At 39.6% G+C, this 25,069-nt stretch overlaps 1 protein-coding gene across 1 annotated transcript in view; it reads left to right on the top strand.

The window, feature by feature from the left end:
• LOC140231834 (uncharacterized) overlaps positions 1-25,069 on the top strand; it is a 55,652-nt gene that overhangs the window by 26,823 nt on the left and 3,760 nt on the right. The window contains exons 4-14 of the mRNA XM_072311985.1: positions 2,762-2,822; positions 7,685-7,844; positions 9,828-9,895; positions 10,448-12,247; positions 14,778-16,592; positions 17,001-17,077; positions 17,973-18,155; positions 19,546-19,674; positions 21,107-21,370; positions 23,085-23,387; positions 24,100-24,837. Of these exons, the coding sequence (XP_072168086.1) occupies positions 2,762-2,822; positions 7,685-7,844; positions 9,828-9,895; positions 10,448-12,247; positions 14,778-16,592; positions 17,001-17,077; positions 17,973-18,155; positions 19,546-19,674; positions 21,107-21,370; positions 23,085-23,387; positions 24,100-24,837 (5,598 nt within the window). The remainder of the gene's footprint in view (positions 1-2,761; positions 2,823-7,684; positions 7,845-9,827; positions 9,896-10,447; positions 12,248-14,777; positions 16,593-17,000; positions 17,078-17,972; positions 18,156-19,545; positions 19,675-21,106; positions 21,371-23,084; positions 23,388-24,099; positions 24,838-25,069) is intronic.

The following is a 25,069-nucleotide window of genomic DNA, read 5'->3' as shown; positions in this document are numbered from 1 at the left end:
CTATTGTAGACATTGGTGGATGCTTAAGTTGAACTTGCACATTATTTGCTCACCTGACCAAAATGTGACAGTCACTAGTCAGTGTGGTCCGTCCATGCATGTATATAAGTAACCTACATACCCGTCATAGTACTGTATATAATTGACCACCAAGTCTAGAACTGAAGTGGTATAGAATACAGTGTTCAAATTTGGGGTTGTTTACCAAGTACCGGTAATTAAATGGCAGGCCATTCAGTTGAAAAATAACAATTTTCAATGAACAGACCATCATACGACAAATATGTTAGTAGATACCAGTATAGGCATGTATCCTACCAATCGGTATGCTGCAGTACGGTATTATCAAACACATACATTGAAGCATTTATGGAAAACAAATTTTATACACATGGGACGATGCGCTGTTGTCTCACAGAGGAAGCCAGCGGTGCAGAAAATTGCTAAAATGTAGCCACAAAAAAGAATAATGATAAGTAAATATAAATTTACCTGGCTATAATTTGCGTAATTACTGAAAGTTTGATATTCGTTAGATCCTGCAATAATCTCACAAGCTTACAGAAAATACAATGTATAAATAGCCCCATTATTTGATAGGGGACATACACGTATGTTTTGTTCAGGGGCCTTATACAGTTTGCATTAAAATAGCTTCTGTAAAAGGTTTATTTGAAACACAGATATTTAAAGAGCCTCGACGTGGCATATTTTTCAAGGAATACCGTAATATCATCGCATTCAACATTTCCATTATCCAATAGGAGATATTTAAGTCAGATGCATAAATGCCTGCTTGGAGGTACTGAATAAAAATCCTTGGGAAATAAATGGTCCATACACTTCCATACATAATTGTCCATGAAGCATTATAACATATGTCTGCCCAAAAACTTTTTTTTGGGGGGGGGGGGGATCGAATCATTGCTCGTTTAAACAATTTGGGGTCATATTATCTCTCAAAGTGTGCTGAAAGATCATATTGTATGGGGGAGGGGAAATAATGCTCAGTGGAAACAGAAAATAACATGACATCCCTGAAATGGCCCCTTTTACTGTGGAAACACCCAAATACAAATTATGTGGAAAAATGCTTTTCACCGGCATTACATACTGGTACAAGAGGCAAGCACAACAATTAGTCAAAGAACAGCATGTACAATGTTTGCATAGACACACTACAAAAGACATCTGGCAGACAAAAATTTGTACCAGTAACCATTTTTGTTTATGAATATATCAGTACTTAAAGCTGTATGAGTATTGATATTACAGTAATTTGTGTGTGCATAATATGCAGATGTACGTTAATGTTGGATGATAACAGACTTTTGTTGGTTACATGTCACAAATTGTTACATAATTACTGTGATGTGTAGAAGATGATTGATAATTATGTATGCCTGACAGGCATTGGATTACTTGGCATTGTGAAAGTGTCTCTGTTTAACCCTAAAACGGTTGGGAGATGCGGTTGAATCAACCCCCCCCCCCTTTTTTTTTGGGGGGGGGGGGGTATAATTTTAAAAGCATACAGTATTAGAGGTTTTGCCCTGGCCTTTCAAGATCATTGGAACCATGAATCTTACACATCATTTGATACTGAGTTAACGAAATTAGGACCTTCAGTTCTCACACAGTGTGGTATTTTACAATCATATGCGGTTGAAAGTGAATTTTCTTGTATTATAACACATGAAATAGCATGTACACTAGTATGGGAAGAAATATGTATGTTATTGTTATGAATCATCTGTGTATGTTTACCAGATTGTTTACCAAACAAATACGTAAAATAATTTTTTTTTTTGTTCAAATAAGTTTCATGAAGGTCATGTTCAAGGTCCCCAGCTCCATAATAATAATAATAATAATAATAATAATAATAATAATAATAATAATAATGATAATAATAATAGTAATAATAATAATAATAATAGTAATAATAATAATGTATCAATTTATAAAGCACAAAACCTATAGACATAAATTCTCCTGTGCTGCAAAAGCTTCTGATGAACTTGATGATAATAAACAGTTCAATGAAAAGATGTGTTTTGAGTCATGATTTAAAGACTGCTACAGAGGGGATTTCCTGACATCTAATGGTAGGTCATTCCAGAGTTTTGGAGCTGCGCTGAGAGGCATGAAAACAGAAAACAGATTATAAGATACCAAACACAGGGAAAAACTCTAAAGAATACATTTCGAAGAAAATTTTAAAAAGAATAGAAAACGTAAGAAGTTACTTTTTATGTATAACTTTTCATTTTAAATACATTTTTAGGAATGTTACAAGGAATATTTACACCAAAAGTGAGGATTCTAGGAACTTTATTTTCTGATTTAGAGGAAAATGTATGATTTTACACATGAATTAGCATAATTACTATAAAAAATATTAAAGGACAACAATTTCATTTTTTTTTTTTTTTTTTTTTAGGTTGGGGGGTATAGTTTTGTAGATTCTTTGCCTCGGGTTAACGTGTGTGCCAATCTTTATGGCAATTGCACAAGAGACAGCACAGCTGATCTCACCCCTCCCCCTGGCCAATATACAATGTACATTTAAACATGGACTGTAGGTCCATGATTTAAAATACCCTCATTTTGATTGCTGAAAATGTCAGTTTCCAACAATAAAACAACAATGCTAACACTGATTAGAACTCTGTCTTCAGAGAGTGAATATGAATTACGCTTTTCATCATGTGTTCAACGCAATATTAATTTGCTGCACTTTTTCTTTAATACTCTGCAGGTTGTATTGCCAGAGAACAAAGCCCCTGATCGGACAGGGCTACTGGGGACAATGCAAACAGGTATGTTATTTGATGGTATTGTTTGTCAGAATATTGTACCAAATTATTAGGGTTATCAAGAAAATTCTTTGGTGAAAGTGTGAAGTACCTGCCGGTTGGTATACATGCAAAGCAAATGAATGCTGTACCAGTCTTGTCACGATTATGTTACCATGGAAGCCGCCTGGAAATGCTTAGATTATACAAGTTCATAATAATGTAGTTAACATACCAACATTAAAAAAGTTTTAATGCCTTTTACAGTTTGCTCAGTACATGTATTTTGATTTTCCCTCTTGCTTCATTCAGAGAAACTTTTTGTCCGTCTCTCTCAGAAATTCACTTTTACTGACCCTGCATGGAGTGTTAATTGATCTGTTCTCCCACAGTGGACCCTGATTTTTTGTTCCTTGTATATTAAACTGGAATTTTGTTATAACCATGTTTGTAATAGCAAACACTGTTATAACGAAATTGCAGCCATAATGAAGTAAAAATTCAGGCTGCAACATTATATGCTCTATGCTTTGTATAGTTTATTTGTTCAGCCACTGTAAAAGCGGATATTTTCGCGGTACAATTTTTCGTGCTCAGCTGGGTTAGATGAATTTTGTGTGTTTTTAATTCTGCTGAATCAGGACATTAACGACAGCAATGTATTGCATGCAAAAATATTTGATGCTTTTATTTTTGCGCTAGCTTCCCTGGAAGCGCAAAATGCTGAAAATTTTCACACCTTGAAAATTTCCACTTTCACAGTATAACAAAACTTCATTGTAATGAAAGAAAACTGGTAAAACACAAATACTTGTGATTCTGCAAATGTTTGGAATATAACTCTGCTGACATTACTAACCAAAGTCACCGTATATGTTGTTTCTTCGCAGTTCATGTTAGATGTAGACTGGTCATGAAGTCTGTGTAAATACAGTACTTTAAAAGTAGAAATTTAAAAAAATATGTAATACCGGTACTACAGTATTAATGAATTGTCCCTTTGGTCTTACAGAATTTAAAACTCTTGAAGTTCATTTTATCCGACTGAGCACAAAAAATAAATCCAAAAGCTTTCAACTTTTACAATATAGATGTAACACAGACACACAATGTGCATGCACCTGCTTGCCAGAGTTGCCATAATTACAGTCTCTGGCATAATTTTGACCCTGTGGCATTTAGCTTTTGTTATGCCTCTGCCGCTAAGTGTTACCAAAGACATTGCGTTTTGGGGTTCTCCGTCAGTTCACCCCCCCCCCCCCCCCACCCATCTTTATTTGATTTTGTGGATTGAACAGTTTGAGATACCCAAATGAAACATCATTGCTTGCTATAAAATCAGAAATTTTCAAGTGCATGAAACTTTTGCAAATTTTGTAGGGAGCCAAGATTCACAATTTAAGTAAAATGCATGCCAAAGTGTTTGTTTTGAAAGCACAATATCCACTGAACGTCAGTGGCGATTCATGACAGTTTCGTGCCGCGACTAAGGCCTTTGGCTCTAAATCTGAAAAGATTCACGCTACAAATGTTTCTAGTTTTGAAAACATTTAAACTTGTGGATGCACACTCTCAAGGTTAATAGTCATACTTCAAGGACAAATTCTAAAATTTTACTATTCTTCCCATGTTTCTGCGATGCTTGAAGGTACAGTTGAACCTCTCTTATCCGGCCTCCCTTTATCCGGATCTCTCTATTATACGGACGCAATTTCGCCGTGATTTTTTTTTGTTTTTTTAATGATTACGGGAGGAAAGGGGGATTCCCATCTCCTGGAGAACTCCTTCAAAAAAACACACATGAATTACATATACTTGATACATTTCTTAATAATTATTTAGGGAAATCATCCGAAGAATTTATAAAAGAAAATGATTTCATTCTTGCAAACACGAACCTCTATTTTGGGGTCTGTTACTGAGTGTAACAATGAAAAGGTTGCAGTATACACATTACTACATGTACTACAATGGGCTACATCAGTACATGTGTATGTACATGTATAAAGCATTGAGTCTCCCGTATCCGGCCAAATCCCTTATCCGGATGAGCCCTGGTCCCGACTTGTCCGGATAAGAGAGGTCAACTGTATGTGAATTCATGAAACTTGAGTGTATTTTACCCAGTATAGACTCTCTCTGGAAAATTTTGGGGCTATAAGGTCAAAGGTTAAAGTCAACTGAAAATGCTTAATTTCCCTTGTTTCTCCATATCTCGGAAATAGGTCAACATATCTTCCTGAAACTCGATACATTAATGCGTGTATTGCCTGACAGTGATTCTTATCATATGGGAAGTTTTGTGTCATGTGGTCAAATGTGAGGTTAGAATGGTAAGAGTTCACTTATTTCCACTGAAGTTACACTTTTCTTTGTACATTTGATATATGCATCATTGCACAACAATTCTGTATTGAATGATCTGGTCAATGGTATCAAAGGTCAAGTCAAAATACCATAATTTCACTACTTTTTCCCATTTATATGTTGAAAATGTATTGACATGAAAATTGTTGTACATGTATGCCAGATAGTAACTTTATGGAGAAAGTTGTTGGCCATGGGGTCAAAGGTCAAGGGTCAAAATTCTGTCCAGTCATGTAAAACTGTTCTCTCACATTGTCAAAATGTAATGTAGACCAAGGCTGCGTTCATGCGAATTTCGTAGCCAGAATCACAAACATGAATCATTTTCAATCATTTCAAATCACGGTCTCAGCGGAAGAGCGTTCATGCGGGCTTTCGCAACGCTGATTCTGGCTCAGCTCATCCTTTGCCATTGTGCAGCACACTGCACAGTTTGACCTTGTCTCTGCAACTCGAGCCAGACCTCCTTATTCCAACTGTACAGGCCGTTTCGTTTTTATTTTGGTGAATACTTTCCGATAAGCTGTGGCATTCAGGCTCTGCCCACAGATCGAGGAACAGATCGAGGAATAATCCTAATTCTTCGTCTCTCCAATTGTTTCCCTTGGTAGACACAGCGCTGCAACCATTACTTTTATCAACTCAATCGGAGAGTAATTACATGTATTATTATATTAAACAGTAACATTAGATACGAGCATAGAATCGGTGTATGGCATTGATGTAAACAAACAAGTGCAAGTGTGGTACCAAAACACACGATTCATAAGACGTACACAAGCGCACGAACAGAACTAGAAGCTGTGGGATACCCCGTGGGACACGCATGCGCACAGCGCACAATGACGTCATAGAATCATGATTGAAATCACGGTTGCGTTCATGCGGTTTCTGCGATCGTGATTCTGGCAGAATCATGATTCAAAACGCCCTTTTTTCCGTGTTTCAGATCGGCGTTTTGAAATGCATTTAAATGGAAAATCACATGAACGCAACACAACTGAACACGTTTAGCGACTAAACGTGTTTAGAAACGCAATTCTAGTTTCACATGAACGCAGCCCTAATGGAAGGATAATGTGATATACGCTGTAGCGGAGGCATACCAGTCACCATGTGAAAACATTTTTTTTTTTTTTTAGATGCAAATTAGCAATTAAGCACTATATGTTATTGGACCAAAGCATAATTTCAGTTCTGGTGTATGTACCACATGATCACAAGTTCTGATGAAATTGTGCCCAAAATATGAGCAGTTTTTTTTTTTTTTTTTCTTCTTCCTTTCCATTCTGTGCTTTAACCACCATTTTGCAGTCTCTTTGTACTGACCATCCTTGCATTCATTTTGTTAATGTCTGCACGGTTGTTACCACCACAAATTGTGGTTTACTGATACGGTAATGGCTGAATAAACTGAATGCATATCAATGATATGTAAACTTTGTCACTCTTTGTTTTTGGTGCAGTCAGGGGGGCATTTCAAGAAGCACTTGGTCCGACAAAGTTGTCTGACAAATTTGCTCTCAGCCCATCAGATGCAAGGATTTCAGCAGCTTGTAACAGTTTGTCAGAAAAATATCCGAACAAAACGCTTCATGAAATGCCCCCCAGAAGTATTTTGGAATGAAGTTTCAGTCTCATGACCCAAAGAGCTATTTGGGTAGTTCAAAGAGCACAGAGGATCTTATTATGCATTTTTTTTACCTTGACCTTGACCTTTGACCTATATTGTACATTTTGCTACAAAATGCTACTCCTTCGCCATTTCTAACCCGATTTCAATTCCGTTTGCTTTATGTGATGGCACTAGGTGAGGGCTTCAAAACTTCTACACAGAATTTTGACTTTTGACTTCTTTGACCTTTGACCTTGATTTTTGACCTATATTGTACATTTCGCTACAAAATGCTACTCCTTCGCCATTTCTAACCCGATTTCAATTCCGTTTGCTTTATGTGATGGCACTAGGTGAGGGCTTCAAAACTTCTACACAGAATGTTGACCTTTGACCTTTGACCTTGATTTTTGACCTAGCTTGTACATTTTGCTACAAAATGCTACTCCTTCGCCATTTCTATCCCGATTTTGATTCCGTTTGCTTTATGTGATGGCACTAGGTGAGGGCTTCAAAACTTCTACACATAATTTTGACCTTTGACTTCTTTGACCTTTGACCTTGATTGTTGACTTATATTGCACATTTTGCTACAAAATGCTACTTCCGGCGGGGACATATATTACACAACGCGTAATTTCTACTTTTCCTTGTTTTCTTTCAGATCACTTGGCAATTTGCTTTCCAATTGTGATTTTCTTATGGTTTTGATTCTTTTGTTGTTAATGTCTCTTTGCATAAAATTTGAATAATGGTGAGTGTGTGGACTATTTCATGCCTTCTCCTTTCCCTTCTCACATATAGAATGGAGGCTGGGAGTCGAAGTGTAGTGCTGCAGCTTATGAAAATTGTCATTTTTTAGGTTCAATTTGAATTGATTATGTTGTCACATTTTGTTTTTCAGGCCAATTAGACAGTGCCAACAACATAGGTGTTGTGACTCGCTCTCTTGCGACCCTCAACCAAGGCATAGTTCACAATAAACAAGTCACTGTCCCATGCCTGGTGAAGCTGGACAGATTGTCCCCATCTACTAAGAAGATCCGAGTGAGGTGCAGAAATGGGTGAGTCCCTGCAGCAAGCATTGTCCAGGTGTAGTCTGTGGGCTCTAAACAAAATTTGCTGACGGCCAGTGCTTTGCAATCTGAGCATGGCAACACAGAAGTTGTGACACTTCAAATTTCCCCTGAGAAGAGATGAGTTATAAAGGACTTGAATTCATTGATCCAGGAAAAAGTAGACAGGAAGAGAGAGTGAGAGAGAGGATTGTTCCGAGACAAAAAGAAACACACACAATTGAATTGCTCAGCTCTTTACCATCAGGCAGCTGAATTGGGAGGTTTCTGCAAGCTCATTTGTGTCACAGCAGGGCATGTTAGCACCAGTTGAAGTGGACTGAACTGAATCATGTACCTGCCAGTTATCACTTTGTACATTTAAGTAGCACAGAGTGTGAGGCTAGGCTACCTATACTTGTGACAATTTGTGACCTGGAGAATAACCGGCCAAAAGACTATGTAAGATTATTGTTCATTTTGGTCATGTGTGTGAGAGATCTACAAGCACATACAGAATTTCAAAGGCAAATACTGAATTCCAAGTCTAACTGGCCTATGAAACTAACCATACTCTTCCCCAACGGCACACTTTCAAATGTTTCTGTTTTCATGCATCGTGTAGTGCTGTGCAGAGCACTATGACTGGAATATATTTACTGATAACTGCATCTAGTTACACTGTATACACCAGTGCTTGAAAGGATAATGTGTTTGAGGCTGTATTTGAGGAAATGTTGGTATGTAATGGCACCCCATGCAAAAAGGGAAAATGCACAAACATGTCGTATATGATTAGGTGTAGATTTGCATGGTGGGAACAAATGTCATGTCATTTACTTGACGTGAAGACATGGATTCTCTTTATTGAAATGCAAGTCAAAGGAAATCTTCACGATCAGATTTTGCTCACAAAATTCTTCTCCATCTCATGCTGTATTGAGAGATCTGTACACTTGTACTTTAACTGTTCTAGAAGCACCTCAATGGTGACAGAGGCATTGCTTTGAAAACAATTTTCTTTTTGTCTTTTCCCTCATGAGTTGTAGTTACAACACTAGCATGTAGTGACTCAAAATGACTGAAACTCATGTTAGTGAATGTGATTAATTGTGCATCATCATTTGCTCAGATTTGAGGCAAGATGAATGCGACTAGTGTCAGATAAATGAGCTGTATTTTATGTTAGGATTGTCAAGAACCATTAGGTATTGGAAATTTGTGCATTCAGAATAACAAGCCTTCAGAATACTGTGTATAAGCATCACATGATAGCTCTCTTGTAATCAGCTTTATGAATCATGATTTTAGTTGTGTTTTGAGTTACGGACCTTTCAGGCACTTGAATGTAAAAAAAGAAAGAAAGAAAGAGAAAGTTTCAGATGATAGAAAAATCTCTCTTGTCATAATGTTTATGAATCTCATTTATAATCCTAATTCAAGGTTTGGAGGTACAAGCCTCCCGACCTGTCAATCAAACTCACAAACCACATGCTAACCAGTGTAGTGCAGACGTGTAGATTGCTGTACATTTCACATGGTCTGTGGATTGAAGTACAAAGTGTATATTATGTAAATGTAGGGTCAAGTTAAGCTCCACCTCCTTGATATTTTGGACGTCAAGCCTTTCAGGTGAGAAGCGCACACCATGAATCAGCAGATCAAGATTTGAAAACACAGGTCTCTAAAGTTTGATTTGCTTGTCCAGATTCTAGAAGATGATTATAAAATAAGCTGCTTTAAGATGCAAGAAATATGTTCATTATGATCACAACTCTTGTGATATAGATTATAATCATGATTACAGGAGAGGTTTTTCTTCCTTTGGAAAGGGGGAGTGTTTGCATAAAAAGAGTAATTTACCAGCATGGTATGGTTAGTATAACTTACATGTCATTACACTCAATGAATAGTATCAAACTCAATGATATTCAATGAACAAGCTGTATCGTGATCAAAGTGACAACTTATGTGTGTTTTGTATCCTTACAGTTATTACACTTTGGTGAAAGATAAGCAGTTCTACAAGATTGAAGAAAGCAGACTCCTGAGAACCAGAAGTGAGTCCTTCTCTTTATTCCTGTTGTACGAAATTTGTTTCTTGTGTTGGGTTGGTATGCTGTCATTACGGATTCTCGGTGAGATTACTGCAACTAAAGTATGAAACAGGTTTTTACCTCACAGAAGTGATATGCATGTATGTGCTGTTGTTGAGTTCATGTAAGCTACTCTGGTGATTTCAAACAACATGACTCAAAATTATGTAAATCAAATTGTAAGATATCCACTTTGCCGCAGGCTTAATTAACAGGTGACTTGATTTTTTTAGATGAAATATTAGCCCTCAGTGCTGTGGAATGTCTTCCACAAATATTGGCATGCTTCTTGCACCATAACTGAGGGCGAAGGCTGTCAAAAAGTTAGATTTGACACCATGCATGTTCGAAGTTAGGGCTAACTGTGGGGGTTCATTAACTGGAGGTCCATTTTTCTTTTGCATTTGTTGTTAAAGTACATTCTCTCTTCCCAAAAAGTGTTTATGAAATAGCAAGATGGTAGTTGATTTGAAGCACGCACTCATTGAAACTGTACTTCTTACTTTCCCTGTTCAGACCGATCCATGTCAGCCTCTGCCCTGAAGAAATTATCGAGAATGAATCATCCAGATCCACGAAAAGGTGGCAGATATGTGCCCTTTCAACATGGCAGAGCCAACAAGCGACCATTCGTCTCCTCTCAACAAGAATACCCAAAGCAGCACCGCTATGAAGGTTTTGATAGAAGCTTTTCTGGACAATCTAGAGATGTTAGGGGGGAACATGAATACAGTACTTCCAGGAATTCATGGCAAGGACGGGGCCAGTATAATAGACAAAGAGAAACAAGGGGACACTATGACAGGTATAGACCTGGTTATCGTGGACATAGAGCTCGAATGGCTTCTGGAGAGTTCCACAAGGGTAGAGCTTTTGGATCATCCATGGACAAGCATTTTGACAGCAGTCACAGAATGGACAATTCTCTCTCACATGGTGGATCAAACAGATCCTTTGATGTTGAGCATGAGCACAAACTTGAACGGAAGAGACACTTGAGTGAGCAAAGCCATCAGCAGGAGAAACAGTCATTGGCAACCACTTACAGGCAGAATAGTTCCAGGTCGGCTGAGCGGTCCTTAGCTCAGGACAGCTCAGACTCTATAAACTCAACAGAACAGTCTTCAAAGGATTTGAACAAGAATACACAAAAGCACAAATCTGGCACTCAGGAAGCAGAGGCTGAAACTTCTGCAGCCCTTACTGGAAGAGGGAATGTAGGTCGCCAGTCTAAGACAGTAAGCCACAAAAGTGACCAGAATCCAACCAAATTACAATCTAGCCATGAACCACCTCTTTCAGTTCAGTCAGTCAGGGATAATGACAACACGAAGAAGGACAGTTCAGGAGACACACTGCCAAATGGAAGTTGTAGGAATATAACAGAATCAAAGGTGAAGGTAGCGGATTCTGTGAAATGTGTAAAGAATGCACTTCCAACCAACTTGGACAGTTCCAAGGAAGGAAGTATCCCACCTGAAGATTCTGCTTGTACCAGTGAAAATGCATCACTTAATAAGAAGAAAAAGAAGGCACAAGGCGTCCTGACCATGTCCCAACAAATAGAGATGTTCAAAAAAGAAAAGAAATCAACATCTGTATCGTCACTGCCTGTAAATAACCAGACAAAACTTTCATCATCATTACCCTCAAATGAAAATGATAAACTTGATCCTCATGAGCCAAAAAATCAGCCATCAGGAGGCTCAGAGACTGAAGAAAAGGTTAATGCCACTACAAAATCGGTGTCTGAGAGCACAAGCAAACACAAGGATTCCGACTGTCAAGGACATACCACCTCTGGTGAATGCTCAATGGCTGTTCCATCAGATTCATCTGAGAAATCAAAAAGCAGTGCCGCAAAAGGCAGCCCCAAGGTTGACAAGCAGCAGAAGATGGCTGGGAGTCCAATGAGAGATGGGAAAAGGGTGTACAGCGCCAGGAAGACTGCTCCATCGTCTGCCGTAAGCAGTATGCAACGGAAGGAGATGCTGCAAAAGCAAGCAGTGCTGAAAGCTCAGCAAGAAGCAGAAAGCAATTGCCAAAATTTGCCAGAGTCCACCAAGAATGCAAGAATTGGTTCTCCGCCAGCGCCATCGGATGACAGAGAACCCACAACTGTCAGTACTGCTGACAACAAGCCAGTCAGTGCTCCTGTTGTAGAGGAAGACACTGTCTCAGACATAAATAAGGACTGTGCATTTACTCCTCCCAGATATGAAGATCTCATTGTCCTGTCTGACACGGAAGACGAAAGGAAAAGTCCACCATCCACAAAAAGTGGAAGTCCACAAGGAGCAGGAGCAGCAAGTCAAGGTGAGACTTAAAACTTCTTCAGGATGCACTTTATGCAGTAGTAGTTGATATTAATTGATACAGCCTGGTTAGTGAATGAGCTGTTCCAGCTCGAGATGAGCCTCAATGCATTGTGATGTGTACCAAGGCTTTCGCAAGTGGAGAGCACTATCAACAACCAACATAAACAGCAAGTTTAAACAGTTTTACACCTTTTTTTCTTAATTCTGTGATGTCCTTGCCCAAATATGAGAATTCTTTTTATGCCTCCACCACGAAGTGTCGCCGAAGGCATTATGTTTTCGGGTTGTCTGTCCTTCCTTTCATACGTAATCAGCACAAATATAAAAAAAAAAAAAAAAAAAAAAAAACCTGTTACAGATATCTTAATGAAACTTTGAACTTTGCATGTATAGTATGAGTGGGCAAAGTTGTGCCTCAACTTTTGGGTGCACATGCTCAAGGTCAAAGGTCAAGGTCAAATGCTCCAAGTTTTATTGTTTCCCCTATATCTATGCAATGCTTTAAGGTATTTCTTGAAACTTAGTGTGTACTACCCAATAAAGATTCTCTAGGCAGAGTTTCAGGCCATAAAGTCAAAGGTCAAATGAAATTTTAGAACTTCACTTTTTTTCTCCATATCTTGGAAATGGTTCAAGTTATCTTCATGGAACTTAGTGCATATGCATCTACTGACTGGCAGTGATTATGTGGGGATTTTTGTGGTCATGGGGTTAGAGGTCAGGGGTCAAAGTCAAGGTCAGCTCCTTTAAAATGTCACTTTTTCCCCTCATATTCATGCATTGCCAGCAGGATTTTTCTCGTAACTTGTATAGAGATTCGCTGGGAAAGTTGGTTTTTTTTTTTTTTGTCAAAAGGTCGAGGGTCAAAGGCCATAAATTAGTGCTGAAATTACACCTTTTCTCCATACCTTGGAAATTACTCAATGCATAAAGTTATGAAAGGGGCAGAAGTCGAGTAAAAATCCTCAAATCCCCAAATACCTGCTCTCTTAGACATTATAGCCATTCATCCAATTAAACCTAGTCCAAGGAACCTTATACAATACCTTGTATTGCCCTACCATGTAAGGTACAAGGTAGGGCAATACGTATTGTACTGAAATGTGGTGCTAGCTGGATCACAGCTGAGCAAACAAATATTTTGAGTGAGTTGTAAACCTGTCCCGCCAGCAGTGTGATACATGGACACATATATGTATGAGTACATGGAGTTGTGCCTGTCAACTTTTGGGTATACATGCTCAAGGGATACATTCAAGCGCTCTAAAGCGAACCAGAGCGAACTGAACTAAAGCATACCATACTGAACTGTGCCAGATATGGAGCGTTTGAGCGGTTGAGAAAGTGTACCTCATGAGTTATTTTTAGAGGAGGTCACTCGGGCATTTTGAAGCAAGAGGGTCATTCACCTGGCATGAATAAACTATTTACAGTTGTCCTGAACAAAGAGAATGAAGTCTTTTCATTATGATATACATTGTGTGCATGATACATGCATTGTCACATGCAAACTTTTGGTACCCTTTTGGAGCATATCAGGAAGTCTACTTTTGGCTCGGTTCAGTTTGGTACTGTACACGTTAGGAGCATTCAAGTGCTCCTATCGCACGGGTGTGGCACAGTACAGTTTGCTTTAGGGGAGCACCCGAATGCACCCCAGGTCAAAGGTCAATGTCAAATTCTTCAAATTTCATTATTTTCCTCATACAATGCCAAAAGGTATTTAATTGAAACATAGTATATTGTATTTCTAGATATGATTCTCTCAGGAAAGTTTTGGGCCCGGGGATCAAAGGTCAAGTGAAACATTTCACTATTTTGTCTTCATATTGGAAATGACTCAAGGTGTCTTCATGAATCTTAGTACATATGCGTATACTGCCTGACAAGATTGTTTTGGAAATTTTAGGGTCATGGTGTTAAAGGTTAAGGGTCAAAGGCCAGATTGAAACATGAAAATTCTACTTAGTGCTGAATTACACTGCAAATAGAAGTTACCAGTAAGTGATTATTTGAAGAATTGTGGGCCATGGGGACAGAGGTCAAGTAGAAATGCACAAATTCCTGAATACTTGCCCTCATAAACAATTTAGCCGTTCATTTAATGAAACATAGTTGAAGGAAAGTAGGTACATAAAACATTTGTAACAAACAAGTCATTTCATTGTGTGTGTGTGTGTGTGTTGCTAAATTTGTGAAACTGTCACCGCACATTGTCAAGAAATGCTGTAGACCCACTGGGAGAGCCATGGAATATGACGGAGGTAAACCTGTCCCCATAGCGACATTTCCAGTTTTGTATAGTTGCGTATAGTTCACTTGATTTGTTGTTGTTGTTTACTGCGTAACAATGGAAGCACCATTTCATGTAATGCTGTAACCCTCAAAATATCCTTGAATGGTAGGACCATGGATCATTCAAGTTATAATGAAAATGAAGCACAGACAGTTTAGGGAGACCCACTTAAACAAATAAGAATTCTTTCAAAATTAAGTAAACTAATGAGATATCCTTGTCTCATATCTAGAACCAGCCAAGAAGCTTGCCAAAGATGACAGCATGAAGGGCAAGGAGAGAGCCATTATGAAGATCAAGGAAAGTCTTAAGAACCTCCGCAAAATTAGAACCTCATCCCCAGGATTGCCAGCTGTTAGTCGTCCAGAAACGCCTGAGGAAGTGGAAGGAGTCTCTACTCAAGAGGTTGCTGCCAAAGTTGCCGAGTCCAGCGAACACAGTGTTTCAGCCAGTGGCGATGATATCAAGGAAACTCCAAAGTCTTTGAATACCAAGCACATTCCAAAATCACCAAAAGCAAATGTCACAGCAGAAGACAGTCTTTCTGGTCTTGTAGAAACCAATGATGATAAGGTCAGCATGAGTGCATCTTCAAAAGGAACAGGCATCTCTGATTCTAGAACTCTTTCTGCAGAACCTGTTGAAAAGGAGTTGACTTCTGCAGTGACCAGTAGTAATACCACAGACTGTGCTGAAGAGGATTGTTTAGCAGACATTAAAGATGATTGTTTAGCAAATGTTGGTGAGGAAACACCATTAGAAAACTCTGCAGTCATTGAATCAAGCAAAACTGAAGAGATAGCATGTAGACAAGAGCAACCTCTGTCTCCCAGTGCTTCAGTATGCAGTAGCAGTAATTCTCTTGTGCATGAGCCTTTAAAGAAAGAAAAGGTTGTTGACACGAGTCCTGAGGAACCAACAGATTCTGGGGATCTTGATAACATCAGTGTGGGCTTGGGTCCTGAGCCTTTGAAGAGAGAGGAGGTCATTGACATCAGTGCTGAAGAACCTATAGATTCTGGGGAGCTTAGTGACATCAGTATGGACTTAGGTGTTGATGACCCAAATGATATGGATGTTGAATCAGCAGATGATGACATTTTACTGGAAGATGAAGGAGAAGTTGTAGAGGACCGCACTCCAGAAACAGGACTGTCCGATGGAAAATCCTGTGAAGTTCCTCATATTACAACCACAGAGGCTGAACAAGAGAAGAGTGACAGCTGTCTGGCTGAGAAGGGCTGCTCAGAGGAGAACAAGCTGTCTGAGATCTCTGAAGCTGAAGACATAGATATGCAAACTGCTCCTGCTGAGTCACCTCAGGGTTTGAAAGATGTCTGTATGGTGACTGAACAGGATAAGTGTGTCACAGATTCAGTAGATGTAGAAGCTAAACAAAGTGCAGAAGAATTGTCAGAGGTTCCTGCAGAAGAGCCAACTAGTTTAGAGAATACACCAGAGACTCTTGTTAAACAATCTCTCAGTTCAGAAGATGAGGTATCTACAGAAGTACCTTGTGCTCAGGAATCATCCAAGGCTGCTGCCACAGAAGAGACAGAAGGACCAAAGGTGCCACCAGCATCCTCTTCTGCTGAAGAAGAGCCTGAAGGTCTGAAAATGCCTTCAGGATCCTCTACAGAACAAGATAGTTTGGAGGAGTCATCAGTAGCACCCGCACAGCCTTCTTTTCAGGATATCTCAGAGACTGCTAATAAGCAGCCTGAATGTGTGGAAGATCCCTCAGCTCCTCATGTGATGTTTGAAGAAAAGCCATGCCCATCTGCAGGAGAGCCACAAGATTCAGAGGAAAACTTCCCATCTGTTGCTCAGAGTCGAGAGGACAATGACACAGAACAACCCAATAACTCATCAAAGAGGATGACAGATCCAGTGGAAGACTTCCCATCTGTTGCTCAGAGTCATGAACAGAATGACACAGAGCAACCCAATAGCTCTTTTAAGAGGATGAGAGATGCAGCTCAGAAATTAGAGGATGCCGAACCAGCAACCAAACGGACCAAAACTGATGATGATGGAAATATTCAAGGTAAGTAATGGCTATTAATATGTTCGAAGTAGCCTGTAAGAGGGATTTGCTTAAGTATTCTCCAAATTTGGGATAAAAGAATCTTTTCATAGAGCACTTGATAGAGAAGAGCCATTTTTGAACAGTAAATACATCTGTGTTTAAAGGAAGCAGAGCAAACAAGATAAAATTTAAATTTCAATATTCTTGTAGAACTTCAGCTTTGCAGAGTCTCTAGCATATGTGGTATCTATCATTTATATTCAAATTTGGCTGATACATGAGACATTTTGTGTGTTGGTACAAAGTCTACTTTGTTGTTGAGCATTTTCCACATGTATTTAATACAAATATAGTGTAAGATATGTTAAGTATGTGCCTTGACCAACTCTTTCACCAAATCTCCTGCTCACCATTCTTGCACTTCAGGTTCCAATAGTAGCTCTGCCGGCAGTGCCAAGGGGAAGAGTCAGACAAGTGACGCTCCTGTAGTCTTCACTGCACAGGTATTGTGGTTTGTTACATTTGTCCAACACTACACAGGTGGATGTTATAGAATGCTGAAACTGCCTGGAAATTGTAGAGATAATGCAATGTGGCTATTTCTGGAGGGGAAACGGAAGGCTTGGCAAAGAGAATGGCTTTGACGTTATCTCCCTGGCAACAATGAAATAAAGCATCTCACCGTTCAGGATGTTATGTATAGTGGAAATATACAATGGAGAAATGAGTTCATTAAAAGAAAAAAAAAACATAGCAAAACACTGATCAATTCAGTGCATATTCATGTCAATGTAGGGCAGTTTATAAGTCAGTTGCAATAATTACATCTTGACAGAAGAATTTCATGAATATTAGAGATTAGTTTTTGAAAAGAGTGTGGTTTTTGCATTGTGTGAATTGATTGGAAGGTCATTCAAGTGAGAAGAGGAAAAGCTTTTCCTACAAAAAGAGAAGACTAGAAAAAAAGGAAATCCTTCTTGAGGGATATGCCTTTACAGTGTAAACTTGGGTGTCAAGGTCATCGCAGTGGGAAAGGTCTTACACACCCAGCTAATGGTCTTACACACCCAGCTAATGGTCTTATGAGTGGCAGATAGACATTGGCATAAAAGTCCATTACTAAACATGCTGATGTTCTGGGCAAGTGTATTACAATTCTCTGTGGTGTTTGTGTTGGCCATTCCATATCCTTTTGTGGTGTTAACTGTTCAAATCAGAATTATAACAGACATTTTAGCAGCTCTCACTTGAAATGTAATATCACAAGCTCATTGCCCTAGCTTAAATTTTCTGTCATCTGCAGAAAGCTGGAGAGTAATACCTTTCTGCCATCTGTTGAATGCAATGTTGCCCACTTTGTCTCCTATTTATGTGACATATGACCCTTTTCCTCTACAGGAGTGGAAAGAATTCTCTCAGTCCATCAGGGATAAGTACGAGAAACTGGTGCAGACCTTCAACCAGAAGACCAGTGCTGTCAATGAGGCCAACTTTCGCTGGCAGCAGGAGACGCTGCGTCTCAAGAAGGAGTTGGCCGAGATGACAGCTAAATATTCACAGCTACATTCCAAGCTCAAACAGGTAGATTTCCCTTGCAGATTTGTGTTTCCCTCTGCCAATCTCTTACAGCTTCCAAGGTGCAGATGCATCACATTAGAATAGCTAGCCAAACTTAATCTGTTGAAGACTAGTCACGAGTATAATTGGGCAGGTGCCTGTTGGAGCGTGATATAGCAAAATCAGCTCATCCTCAGTAGGGTAAGAAAGGTTATCTTCTGAAATAAATTATGAGTGCCCTTCAAAGAGTTTTCACATGTCTTTGAATCTGCACAAAACTTTGTCAATTTAGTCTCGGTGAATGTGAGTTGAGGTAAGGTGACTCAGTGCGTGATTGCTCTTCGGGGTGGCATGGCAGATGGGGGAACCAAGTTTGGTGTTTGGACGGGTGCTGTTCGTTATTCCAAAGGTTCGTTATTCTGAAGGTCCGTTATTCCGAGGTTCGTTAATCCAAAACACACAAATTCCCTATACCAAGAGGTTTGTTAATCCGAAAATAAAAAAAAAGGTTCGTTAATCCGAACATTTGTGGCATTATTCCGAAGGTTCGTTAATTAAAAAATGAAATGAGGTTTGCTATTCCGAAGGCTCGTTTATCTGAAAATGAAATAGGGTTCATTATTCCGAAGTTTCATTAATCCAAAAAATGAAATAGGGTTCGTTATTCCGAAGGTTTGTTGATCCGAAATGAAATAGGGTCCGTAATGAACCTTTGGAATAATGAGCTTGTTTCATTTTCGGATTAATGAACCTTCGGAATAACGAACCTTATTTCATTTTCGGATTAATGAACCTTCGGAATAACGGACCTTATTTCATTTTCGGATTAATGAACCTTTCGGAATAACGAACCTTATTTCATTTTCGGATTAATGAACCTTCGGAATAACGAACCTTATCACACTTTCGGATTAACGAACCTTATCACACTTTCGGATTAACGAACCTTATCACACTTGCGGATTAACGAACCTTATCACACTTTCGGATTAACGAACCTTCAGAATAAATTTTGGAATAACGAACCTTCGGAATAACGAACCTTTGGACGAAAGAACCTTTGGAATAACGAACCTTCAGAATAACTAGCTGTAACCGTTTGGACTTCTACACTGTTGGTGCTGGAGGCAGTTTGTCAATTGTCATCTGGTTGTTCAAGGAGAAGCAGTGTAAACAATATATCTTGTAAAACATGGTGAAGAGATAGCACATGGGTAGCACAGGACATGGACCATGATATTTGTCTGTAAACACTGTTTTGCCTGCAGTTCAGTTATGTGCTTCTCCCTTCTGTGTGAGCCTTGCAACAATGCTACAGGTTGCAGTCATTTTTGTTTTCTTGGGGTTTTTTTTTTATCGAATTGATTCAAGAAGTACAGCACTCATGTGTGACTCTTTCTCCTCTTGTCTTTAGGAACGGTCTGTGAGCAGCAGAAGTGTTGATGTACAAACTGTCACTTACAGGAAGACAAGACTCTCCAGGAGAAAGAAAGAGCCACTAAAACACACTTCTCAGGGAACTGATGTTCCAGCAAACCAAATGGTAAGAGTGCATTCACACCAGTGGTCGTGAATGCAGAAAAGTTGCAGAGCGACCACGTGTCCCTTATTCTGTATGGGGCTCCCCTGAAAACTTAAAAATCTCTTTAAAGGAGATAATCACAGCCTTCTTGATTTGGGACTGGCTTTGGGTATTGAAATTCATGTAAAGCACAAGTGTTTTCTTAATTTCTCTTTGGAAACCGCCTTGATTTTGATGTTTGATTGTTGGCAGCCCTGAAGGTGTGGCATTAGAGTTAAATGTGCCAGAATATCTCCTGTAACCCACCACTAATGGTATCATGGGTATTAACCCTAAAAAGACTGGGCTATTTTGGTAGCTCGAAAGACTGGGGAGGGCCTAAAGGGCCCCCCCTCAAGATCTCGGCCGTGGATTGCGCGATCGCTGCGGAAATTTGCACAATGGTAGTGTGCGATGTAATCTACAAGATCGTATATCTAAATTTTCCAAAATAGTCTTCTTTTACTTTATTTTGATTAATTATGCTAATTTATGCAAGAAATCAGACTTTTTTATCTAAATCAGTAAATAAAGCTCCAAAAGTGCTCATTTTTGGTCTAGATATTCTTTGTAGCATTCTTAGCATATGTACTGGAAAAAAAATTTGGTATCAAAATTAATTTCTTATTTATTTTATTGTTTTATGAATTTCTTATGTATTTCTTTGTTTTTTCGACCTTTTGTTTTTGTTGTTTTTTTCAGCAAAATTTGTGGCAGACCCTTTTTGAAGCATAATACCACTAAAACAAATTGATTTTAGCCATTGAGAGTAAAAATAAGCATATTTATATGAACCATGTGATAAAACTCAGTTTGCATTGACTTTGTACACAAAATCACATTTTTGAGCCATTTTCGGTCTCACGTGCATGTACAAAAAGTTATGTAACTTCAGAACCGTACCCCTGGGCGTCACAAATTTGGTGTCAAAATGTGCGGGAAACTCAAAAGAAAAAAGTCATAGAGCATCGCGGCGAGAGCATTGCGTGTTGCTGAGTAATCGCACGAAATGTCGAGGGGGGGGGGCCTTTTAGGCCCCCCCCCCAGTCTTTTTAGGGTTAAGGTTTGTAAATTTCAGGTGGCAACAATCTTAGATGAGTTCCAATTTCAATATGATTATTTACTCAGTACTAAGGAATTGCTAGTTTAAACTCAATTGTAAGACTCAGAATGGAATTTCTGTCTCACTATATGATGGTGAAATATGCTATTGATTGCGTTCCATGCCTTCAAATAAATAAAGAAAACTTTTATTACTGCTTGTATAGGGCAGTTCTGTAACTTTTCACAGTGTCATTTTAGTATTAAAACGAGTGCAGTGGTAATACAAAAGAGGCCTTATGAAAGGCACATTAGTACTGGTTGCTGCGGTGTTCTCGTTTTCATGTTTGGCACCTCTGCCTTTTCCTTACAGGAACCTGTATCAGGGACAGCCCAGAATATGCAATCCCCTTCTGCTGCAGGGAACAACTCAACTACCTCGGGTGCTACGTCAGAGTGCCCACCTGCACAGGGTGCTGCTTTGTCAACCTCTGCCGACCAGGACAAACTTGGAGTGTCCTCGGCCCCTCAGGGCAACCAACAAACCACCCTCACTGTCTCCAAGCCTGGCTCACTTTTGCAGGCAAAGCGCAGCTCCTTCAGTGCTACCCTCAGCAAGGCCATACAGAGTGTGAAGGTAACTGACTTATCTAATTCACCGGCAGCGTTCAAATTACTTTCCAAGTGATCACATTTTAACTCATGCAAATAAAGGGGTTGGTCCGATTACATAAAAAGATACATGTACAATGTTTTTCATATCTTGTTCATTTCTTTTTTCATGCCTCCGTCATGGAGTGGTGCCGGAGGCATTATGTTTTCGGGTTGTCCGTCCTTCCGTCCGTCCGTAATGAATTTTGTGGACAGCGTAACTAAAGAAACGTTTAAGGTATCCTAATGAGGACTTGGTATGTACGTGCATGAGTGGGCGAAGTTGTGCCTATCAACTTATGGGCGCACATGCTCAAGGTTAAAGGTCAAAAGGTCGAGGTCACATGCTCAAGGTTAAAGGTCAAAAGGTCGAGGTCAAATGCTCAAAATTTCACTATTTCCCCCATATCTATGCAATGCATGGAGTTTTTTTCTTGAAACTTGGTGTATACATGAAATACCAAATAAAGATTCTCCTGAGATAGTTTCGAGTAATGAGGTCAAAGGTCAGAGGTCAAGTGAAAATGTTAGAATTTCTCTTTTTTCTCCATATCTTGGAAATGGTTCAAGCTATCTTCATGGAACGTAGTCCGTGCATTTGCTGACTAGCAGTGATTATCTAGGGAATGTGCGGGTCATGGGTCAAAGGTCGTGGGTCAACTCCTCGTAATTTCACTTTTTCCCTCATATTTAAATGCAATACTTGCCGGATTTTTCTTGAAACTTGATATATACCTGTATAACCCAATAGAGATTCTCTAGGAAGTTTTTTCCCAAAGGTCAAAGGTCAAGTGAAAGTGCTAAATTTCATTTCTTTGTCCATATCTCGAAAGTTATGCAAGGTATCATTTATGAAACTTAGTGCATATCTATACAGATGCATGTTCTACCTCACAGTGATTCTGTTGGGAATTTTACGGTCATAGGGTCAAAGGTCCAGGGTCAAAGGCCAAGTTAGAATGCAAAAATGTTACCATTTGAGAGTAAAATTACACTTTTTCTCCATACCTTGAAAGTTGATAAATGCATAGACTTATTAAAAAAAAAAAAAGAGTCAGAAGTTAAGTAGAAACCCTCAAATCCCCAAATGCCTGGGCTCTTCTTTGGCAGTATAGCCATACATCCAATTAAACCTAGATCAAGGAAAGTGAACATTCAACACATTTGTGACAAACCTGTCATTTAAATATTTTGCCAATTCTGTGAAACTCATTGTCAAGACATTGTAGTATAGACTTGGAATAATTATGAAAACCATGCATTGAGGCACCATTGAGGCGCTATAGCGACATTTCTAGTTAATCTAATGTATTTCATTGTTTTATCATCTAGAAAAGTTATTTGTATTCACAAGTGACATTAACTAAAAAAATCCAATAAAAATATAGTTTGGAAACAGTATGTGTAATATATTCTAGTTCCCACTGACACAAACAAATCCAAAATATCACATTTTCTTGACATGCTATGTGAAATAACTCTGTAATCGTATATGCAGGGCATGCAAATTTGGTATCAAAAGTTTCACACAACTAAGGGAAAAAAATCATGAAACAACAGCATGGAATTGTTAAGGGTAACAAAATAATCACATTTTATGTGGGGGGGGGGGGGGAGGGCCCCCAAGTCTATTTGGGCTTACAGATTACGCTGCCTGCATGGAAAAACCTGATTTGAAAACATTTCATTCTTACCACCAGAACTATGCCACATCCGGTGACGGATCGCCATCTCTGTCAGCCCAGAAGTCATCCCTAGGCGTAATAAACTCGATATATCCAGACTCGTCTGACCAGCAGTCATCCCCGTCCAGCCACCTTTCCCCTCAGCAGACCCCTGGCAGTGACACAGGGGCTACTGAGCAGGAAAAGATTACCCCTACTGCAGGGGCGGGCCTGCAGGACCAGGAGAAGGAGATACAACAGTCGGAAAAAGTCAGCACACTCTCAGACTCCAAGGCCATCTCCACAAGTCAGGAATCACCAGCCAAACCAGATGAGATGGTATGTGTTGTATTTATTTGTGTTTGTGTGTGTGTGTGTGTGTGTGTGTGTGTGTGTAAGCGTGTGCGACCTTTTTATAGATTGCTTAACTTCTGTAGGATCAATATCTATTTGCCAAGCACAGATGCTTTTGTTTCACAGTTTATCAAACTTTTCAAAATTTCCATATTTGCATTGCATAGAATAGATGGTTGCAAGAGAAGAGTAACATAGAGAATGTCTTTATTCTTTCAGTGAATACTAAATGCAAAGCTTCAATGGTCTTTCTTTATTTCTGATTGTGAGCAGTTGCAGGAACTATAAGATTTAACAAAGTTAGGTCCTGGTGGAGTGGGTAAGTGGGTCATGAAATTTGCATCTAAAGGAGTAATCAGATTTCAAACTCTCTTTTAACTGTTGTGTAAGGGCTTCTTCCTGAAAAGTTGTGCCAGTCACCATTCATTTTTGTCCTGTAACCATTACTGTGAACTCTTTTTACCTTGGATTGGAAACACAATGATTTGGATATGCATATAAACCAAACTCACTCTCTTTCACTCTCGGTCGATATGCCACCTTATTCAACTGTCAGGAATCAACTTGTAAATCTTGCATCAGTGAAACTTCTTAAGCCCAGTAGTGACTAGTTCCTCTTGCCATTTGCTCAGAATGGTATCTCTTTTTTGGACCAGTCATAGTCTGATCAGTCTATCCACATGGTTTGAATTTACAGGCAACATGTGGACCAAATGCTGCAGTCACTGCCTCAGTCAAAACCACTTCTGCTGCTCAACAACAGTCCACACCAAGTGCTTCCATACCGTCACCTAGTCCTCATCCAAAATCTACACCACCACCACCACCGCAATCTCCATCAAATGCTGCACCGACAAAGGCAGGGCCTGATTCTGCTGCTGGATCACCCAAGGGCTCACCAGCCCGGAAATCCCCTAGTGACGGCGCCAACGCAGATCAATCGTCAAGGCCCATTGAGACTGAGGTCATAGACCTCACTGATGATTCAGAGCCAATTCCTGCACCTTCAGAGAAGCCTGGAAATGGCACTTCGGTAACTGGTAAATCTGCAACACCATCTACCATGAGGCATGCAACACTCACCACAAGATCTCCCCATGCTCTGGTTAGTGCTCCACCTGTTGCATCAGCGAAAGCGACTCCAGCAAGCTCAGTCGCAGGTCAGAGAACACTTACATCAGCCAGTGCTAGCCCATTGCCTGGCTCTACTATGACCATCGGCGGCACTGTAGGAGCTGTAAGCCAGTCTGCAGTGCGGCCAGGAGTGTCTGGGACATCAGGGTCAGCGTCGTTGTCCACTTCAGGAAGCTCTGTGACCACTCTTAAGTCTGTTGTGCTCACTCAGGGAACACGGGTATCAGCACCTGCTGTTGTACAAAAGCCACCCAATAGAACTGTCCACAGTACTGCAAATCCCTTTCCTGCCACTTCTCAGGTAAGCCCTGTTGAAATGACTAAAGCTGAAGAATGCATCTTACAGTATGCTTTTTAGAATTCTGAAACTGCATCAACAAACTACATACAGCAGCCCATTAGTTCTTACATTGCTGTTCTCTTTGTCTTACAATAAATATTCAAACTCACTTAGTAGCATTGTCATACATCCAAGGCAGATGTCCTGTTGTTTGTTTTAGCAATGCACGAATTGGAACAAGTATTTGAATTCA

Source organism: Diadema setosum, chromosome 8 (assembly GCF_964275005.1).
Source record: "Diadema setosum chromosome 8, eeDiaSeto1, whole genome shotgun sequence".
Classification (NCBI taxonomy): Eukaryota; Metazoa; Echinodermata; class Echinoidea; order Diadematoida; family Diadematidae; genus Diadema; species Diadema setosum.
Note: the sequence above shows the minus strand (reverse complement) of the source record. Positions and strands in the feature narration are given on the sequence as shown.